Source organism: Acipenser ruthenus, chromosome 48 (assembly GCF_902713425.1).
Source record: "Acipenser ruthenus chromosome 48, fAciRut3.2 maternal haplotype, whole genome shotgun sequence".
NCBI classification, from domain to species: Eukaryota; Metazoa; Chordata; class Actinopteri; order Acipenseriformes; family Acipenseridae; genus Acipenser; species Acipenser ruthenus.
The window spans coordinates 957,650-965,149 of NC_081236.1; the positions used below are offsets into that span (position 1 = coordinate 957,650).

General features: G+C 46.2%; 2 protein-coding genes across 3 annotated transcripts in view; one reads left to right on the top strand and one right to left on the bottom strand.

Annotated features, from left to right (window-relative positions):
- The window catches only part of LOC117970976 (zinc finger and BTB domain-containing protein 38-like), a 21,292-nt gene extending 20,844 nt beyond the window's left edge, over window positions 1–448 (bottom strand). Inside the window, exon 1 of one of the 2 annotated variants that reach the window (XM_059014479.1) lies at window positions 321–448. In XM_059014479.1, the coding sequence (XP_058870462.1) occupies window positions 321–403 (83 nt within the window). In that variant the 5' untranslated portion in view covers window positions 404–448. The remainder of the gene's footprint in view (window positions 1–320) is intronic. The other variant, XM_059014480.1, reaches the window with a different exon arrangement.
- LOC117404437 (solute carrier family 35 member G3-like) overlaps window positions 1–5,237 on the top strand; it is a 34,191-nt gene extending 28,954 nt beyond the window's left edge. The window contains exon 2 of the mRNA XM_059014483.1: window positions 2,967–5,237. Within this exon, the coding sequence (XP_058870466.1) occupies window positions 3,037–4,113 (1,077 nt within the window). The 5' untranslated portion in view covers window positions 2,967–3,036 and the 3' untranslated portion in view covers window positions 4,114–5,237. The remainder of the gene's footprint in view (window positions 1–2,966) is intronic.
- Window positions 5,238–7,500: the final 2,263 nt, after the last annotated feature.

Below are 7,500 nucleotides of genomic sequence, written 5' to 3' on the forward strand. Positions count from 1 at the left end.
GCCCAACCCTAGATACCCCGTCTCCCCTTGGCATCAACACAGGGGCATCACGAACCCTTGACTGGCACAGCAACGTACCTGTATTACTCTGAGTAGGAAACTCCGACAGCACCTGACATATAATAATATAATAACACAACCCCCCCCACACCCCCCCTGCCTTATGAAAACACCCCTCTCCACCAGCCCAGCCCACCCCACACCACCCCACCCACGTAGCCCTGGCACGCATGCACAAGTACAGGCCATTCCCCCACAGCCCTTGGCTCAGTCTGCAGCTAACATCCCGGGAAAGAAGGGGGTTTCCTGAGGTCTCTTACCTGCAGTCGGACAGGGGGGCACTGTTTCCAAGGGATCCTGAATCTTTCCAAAATGGAGTCCCTTTTTCCCCTGTGCTGTGCATGCTCCGCGCCTGCCTGGTGTACTCTCTCTCTCTCTTTCTCTCTCTCTCTCTCTCTCACTTGCTGTGCTACAGTAAAGCTCTCTCTCTCTCTCTCTCCTCTCTCTCTCTCTCTCACACACACACACACACACAGGAAAGCACTGACATCATCAGAACTCAATGTGCTTGTCTTGCCTGTCTGCACACTGCCTTCTCACACTCAAAGTTTATTCAGGGACAGGCAGGGCTGCACTGAAAAAGACAAACAGAGAAACACACACAGACACACACACACACACACACACACACAGACAGACACACACACAGACAGACACATGCACAGACGCACAGACACACACACAGACAGACACATGCACAGGCACACACACACATGCACAGACGCACACACAGACACACAGACATGTGCACAGGCACACACACACGCACAGACGCACACACAGACACACACAGACACATGCACAGATACACACACACATGCACAGACGCACACACAGACACACACAGACAGACACATGCACAGACACACACACACAGACAGACACATGCACAGACACACACACATGTACAGACGCACACACACACACAGACAGACACATGCACAGACGCACACACACACATGCACAGACGCACAGACACACACACACACAGACACGTGCACAGACACACACACAGACAGACACATGCACAGGCACACACACATGCACAGACGCACACACAGACACACACAGACAGACACGTGCACAGGCACACACACACATGCACAGACGCACACACAGACACACATGCACAGACGCACACACAGACACACACAGACAGACACATGCACAGACACACACACACAGACAGACACATGCAGACACACACACATGTACAGACGCACACACACACACAGACAGACACATGCACAGACGCACACACACACATGCACAGACGCACAGACACACACACAGACAGACACGTGCACAGACGCACAGACACACACACCTCCAGCTATCACAGTGGGAGACTGACCCACGTTTCTCCAGTGTTTTTCCGTGCACACGATGGGAATACTGTCAGGTGCCGCAGTGGGTTCCCCTCCAGGGAAGTGATACTAATCTATGAAGCTGCTTTGAGTTACTGTGCTGTGCTGTATCCTGGTGTTAATAGTTTCAAGTTGAAATGTTTGACAGGTGTGAAACGATTAGAATTCAGCCTAACCATTTCAAATATAATTGTCAGCCTTAGTGTTCACATACTAGCTAGTGCACTGTAGAGGTCCATTTATTTCACATTCAGTATTTCTCTGCAATATTTTTTTTACAAGTACAGTGAGGTCCTGTACAAACACAGCCTTGTCCACAGACACATATTCATTTCTTATGATGGCTTCTCTGATTGGTTACAGACATTGTCATTTTGTTAAAGTCTGAAATGTTGAAACATGCTGAATCCTAAAGTTTAAACATTTAGGAAATTTAAACGGACGTCAGCCCCCGCTAATTGATTGACGCCTTCCAGCTGTTCTGATCTCCCCTTGCCAGTCACTTCGGACTGCACTTAGAGCCATGGCCAAAGGTTTTGCATCACCCTAGAGAATGCACTCATTTAGCTTCAGAAATAATGTGACGTTAACACATTGAATTACACACCGCTTTGTAGTTTTCCACATAACAAATACAAATTGAAAAAGGTGACATTTTGAACTCTAACATGAAATACTACTGTACTACTATTATGGCTTCCAGTAGACTTTTGTGCGTTATCATTCTGTAGTTTCTTTGAAACAAATTAATTCTGCTTTCACACACAAATAAAATCAAACTAAATCTTGGTGGTCCAGCGGTTAGAGAAAAGGGGTTTGATACCAGGAGGTTCAAATCCCGGCTCAGCCACTGACTCCCTGTGTGTGACCCTGAACCTCCTTGTGCTCCGTCCTTCGGATGAGACGTCAAACAAACAAGGTCCTATTGGAAGTGACTCTGCAGCAGCTGTTGATGCATAGTTCACCCTCTAGTCTCTGTAAGTCGCTTTGGATAAAAGCATCTGCTAAATTATACAAATAATTAATAAATCAGCCATAACATCAACATGCTCAACAAGAATTTGAAGGCAAAGTCAGCATCCTTTGAAAGGCACTAGCTTGAACACGTGTCTCTGTATATCACAGTTTCTTATGATCTTCAATTAACCTGAAACTTAAGTTGAGAGTGATTTGAAACCAGAGCCCCTGCAACCTGCCTCTCCGCCTCTCACCAGCAGAGGGTGCTGTCGTGCAGAATTTAGATTATCATTTTTTATTTTTATTTCTTTATTGCTAAAAGGTGTAACGTGAAAATCTTACGCATATAGCAAAATAAAAGCAAAGAAGAGCTTTTAAATTAAATTAAATTAAATTAAATTAAATTAAATTAAATTAAATTAAGGTTTAGAAAGTGCTTGCAAACTTGACTTCAGGTGTAATATTCAAGATCAAAATCTGTGTAGATGTATGCATGTGTGTGTGTCTGTATGTTTTTATGTTTGTGTGTTTCTGTGGGTGCATGCATGTATATATGTAGTGATTTATTCATTCTAATTCCAGGTCATCTGTCACCCCAACAGCAAAAGCATGTGAACAGAAAGTCACATCGCGCGCTTGCTAGAGAGAGAGAATGGTGGACGCCTACCACCACTGTCCATCCAGTTCCTCCGACGAGGACGATGAATCAGTGGAGGAGGAGGAGGAGAAGGAAGAGGAAGCAGACGAAGACTGCCTCCCCCTGCCCCGCCCCCTGCACTGGACCGGTCTTTCGGACAGCATGAAAGGTCTGCTGGCTGCCCTGCTGGGTGGGGGGGTGCCGGCCGGCTTCGTGCCTCTCTTCACCCGGATCGCCCACGAGAGCGCGCACCTCCCCCCGCTGGAGGTCCTGTTCGGACGCTGCCTGCTGCACTTGCTGGTATCGGCCGCGGTGCCCTGCCTGCGGAGGAGCTCCGCCGGACAGCCTTCCTTTGGCCCCCGGGCAGCCTGGCCCCGCCTGCTGACCCACGCCGTGGTCAACCTGCTCTCGGTGGGCTGCGCGTACAGCTCCTTCACGCTGGTGCCGGCGGGGAACGCGTCCGCAGTGCGCAAGGGCGCCTCCACCCTGGGCTCCGTCCTGCTGGCCCTGTGCCTGGGCAGCGGCCCGCTGAGCTGCTACGACTGCGTGGGGCTGCTGGGCAGCCTGCTGGGGCTGCTGGTCATCGTGCTGCCCGACCTCCTCCTCTCTGCACACTCCTCGGCCAGCACGGCGGACCTCTTCGGCTACGCCCTGGCCTCGCTGGGCGGCCTGGCCCTGGCCCTGGGCCTGGTCATCTTCCGGACCTTCTCGCACCCGGGTAGGTTCCAGGGAGCCGTCTTCTCCTTCGGGGCTCTGGGGGCCCTGATCTGCGGCCCTGCCTTCACCCTCCAGGAGCCCGTCTGGCCCCGTGGCCCCCTGGCTTGGGCGTGCCTGGTGGCGGTCGCCTGCCTGGCTCTGGCCGCGTTCCTCTCCTCAAACTACGCCGTGACGAAGGCGCACCCGGCCCTGGTGTGCGCTCTGCTGCACTCCGAGGTGGTGGTGTCCATGAGTCTGCAGTACGCGATGCTGGGGGAGCCCGTCACCTCCTTCGATATATTGGGGGCCGGAGTCATCGTGGGCAGCATCGCGGTGATCAGCGCCCAGAACTTCAGCTGCGACCCCCGCCCCCCGAGCGAGAAACTGAGCTGCTGAGGAAAGAAAGGGGTGGGCTTTCACCCTGAGCCGCCCAGCCAGCGTGCAAAACTTTTGGCCACAGCTGTAGAGCTCTGAATATTGAAAGTTACAGTACCTGTCTGTGTGTCCCCTTGTGACCCCAGGCCTCATAGAAAACATTTCATTTTATACAGTGTACTGCACTGAGGGTTGCAAGAGTGTAAATACACACAGAACACAAACAAAAACATCGGCCAGCTCCCAGCAAACCTCCAAACGTCTGCAACATGCTGCTGCGTCATCATTGAGAGAGAGATCAAAAGAAAAAAAAAACTGAAATTAAAATGCATGTTTTGTTACTTCAGAAAGTCGTCTTGTAGTATTATTATTATTATTATTATTATTATTATTATTATTAATTTGCTGTTGTCGTAACGCAGTTATGGCAGTGGATGCTGTATTACATATTTACAATTTTCAGTTTTCACTTACTGAAAATATATATATTTTAAAACAACCCAGATACTAATTTAGAAATAAACTGCTTTTAATCTGACACATGACAAAGACCACCAGCGTGCACCATTTTGTGCCTTTCTGCATGTCAGGAAGCGCTATTCCACTGGAGAACGCAAGAGGGCGACAAAGTCCATAAAACACCGTTTCGGTTATTATATTGGTGTTTAAAGATGTTTGTTTTTTTTCGTTTGTTTTGTTTTGTTTTGTTTTAAAACAACGGGATAAATAGATTAAAGACCAGAAAACAAGAAAGTAAATTCAAAACTAACATGCCTGCCGAGCCCGCTCCTTCTCCACCCTTGCTCCGCAGTGGTGGAACGACCTTCCTACAGATGTCAGGACTGCCCAGTCCCTGACCACATTCCGGCGCCTCCTCAAGACTCACCTCTTCAAAGAGCACCTGTAGAACTCCTCTGTTGTATCCTGGGACACTATCACCCTTCATTTAAATATGCTTTATTTTGCTCTTATCTGCCCCCTATTTTACTGCATTTAATCCTGTACCTCAGAATATTGTAATCTCCCAAGTGTTTAATCTGTAGTATTTTGTACTTAATCATATCCTGATGTAACTATCACTATTTAATCATATCCTGATGTAACTTTCACTATTATCTGCTGTATTATTGAATTGTGATTTGTCACACTTGAGAATTATTGTATTTCTTGTTCTTATTGTATGACTTATATTGTAACACTTGAATGTATTTGTATTTGCTTGCGATTGTAAGTCGCCCTGGATAAGGGCGTCTGCTAAGAAATAAATAATAATAATAATAATAATAATAACATGGGACATTTAAACAAGGTCGGGTTTTCTCCCATACTTTGTGTGTTAATTAGGCTTACCTATGAACATATTGTCAAGTACTAGGGACGTTTCAAAGTAACCACCTAATATTAATATATCATAAAATAAAGACTAATCAAGATTATTTTTTAAAACATGACTCAAATGTTTTACACATATGGGGTCCCCAGGAAATCATTTAATAAAACAACATATTTGCAGTAGTGTAGTGGTTAGGGCTCTGGACTCTTGACCGGAGGGTCGTGGGTTCAATCCCAGGTGGGGGACACTGCTGCTGTACCCTTGAGCAAGGTACTTTACCTAGATTGCTCCAGTAAAAACCCAACTGTATAAATGGGTAATTGGGGTAATTGTATGTAAAAAATAATGTGATATCTTGTAACAATTGTAAGTCGCCCTGGATAAGGGCATCTGCTAAGAAATAAATAGTTAGTGTTGTACTAGCGAGAGACAAGCCTTGTAGCCTGCTCATCAAGCCTGCTCATCAAACATGTACTTGAATTCTGGGGGGGTTATGTTTGGGTTAATTGTATGAAAATGGATCTGTTGAGGTGACACTAACACCCCCTTTCACTGCAGCGCAGTTTATGGGTCTTGCTTGTGATTTGACTTTTCCTCAGTTTTCATTGCTTTTCCTTCGTCGTCGGCCCCCGTCGCACACACACACACACACACATTTGAGACCCTCTGCTCCGAGTCTCGGCATGGAGCGATTCTGCTGAAAACTTTCATTTCTGAATCCACAGGCAAGCCTGCATTTACTGGTATCCTAACAATGTGGAGACAAGCCCTTTTAGTGACACGCATTGGATTGTTACACCCTGCTAATTGTAAGAGCCGTCACAGGACTTTTTAACCCATGCTTACCAGAGTCCTGCAAGGGCTCCCAGCCCTCATCGCCACAGCACTGCGCTATTTACTTGGCAGATGCCTTTATCCAAGGCGACTTACAGGTGTTACAGGGCAGTATTATTATTATTATTATTATTTATTTCTTAGCAGACGCCCTTATCCAGGGCGACTTACAATTGTTATCACATTATACATTATTTCACATTATTTTTACATACAATTGCCCATTTATACAGTTGGGTTTTTACTGGAGCAATCTAGGTAAAGTACCTTGCTCAAGGGTACAGCACCAGAGCCAATGCGACGCTCCCTCCTGGAATCCCCTGCCATCTGGACTTCCGTTTGAAGCTGTTCCTGCTTGCCCTGTTTGGCAGGTCAGTAATAACCAGGGTTAAGGGGTTCATATCACCAGCCTTTACCCCCACCTGGAGAATTAACAGCAGGGTGTTTTTAGAACGTTTTAAAGCAGGCGTCTCCAACCCTGGTCCTGGGAGGCCTGTGTCCCTCCTGGTTTTTGTTCCAACTGTACCCTAAATTAACCAATTAAGCTTCTAATAAGCACTTAATTGGTCCAATGAACTGTGGCTGGAGACCGCTGTTTGAGAGCACTGAAGAATTCTCCCTCGATTGCAGCAACCCCTACAAATAAGCAGTGTGATGAAATCCAGAGAGAATCCCCGTTGCTGTAAAATGCTCCGAACGAATCCAGCTGAAGATTAATTCAAGTGGGTCGAGGCGGATCAAATCCAGCCTCTCAGACACGTTTTCTTCACACTGTAGAAAACAAAACGCAAAGAATCATTTTGTATCTGAAGACAACCTCATGGTGTTTTATGGCAAGGCAGTCCAAGATTGGTGCGAACCTGGGTTTATTAAACCAGACTTAAAACATTATTATTTATTTCTTAGCAGATGAATGGCTCTGCGCATGCTACATCTCTCAGTGACCTAAAGCTTAGCTTGTTATTATTTATTTCTTAGCAGACACCCTTATCCAGGGCGACTTACAGCCGTTACAAAATATCACATTACAGATATGAGCAGTAATAAAATACAATAAAATGAGTAGTAATGGTAAAGCCATCTCAATTGAATTAAGTTTATATAAAATAAAAAAATATATATATAAAATAAATCAAACAGAGCACAATGGTATTAATTGTTAGTAAACAGTCTTTATTGAATTCAGCATCATACAAACCCATCAAGATGTTTATTAACATGAAGTATTTTCAGGATTTGTC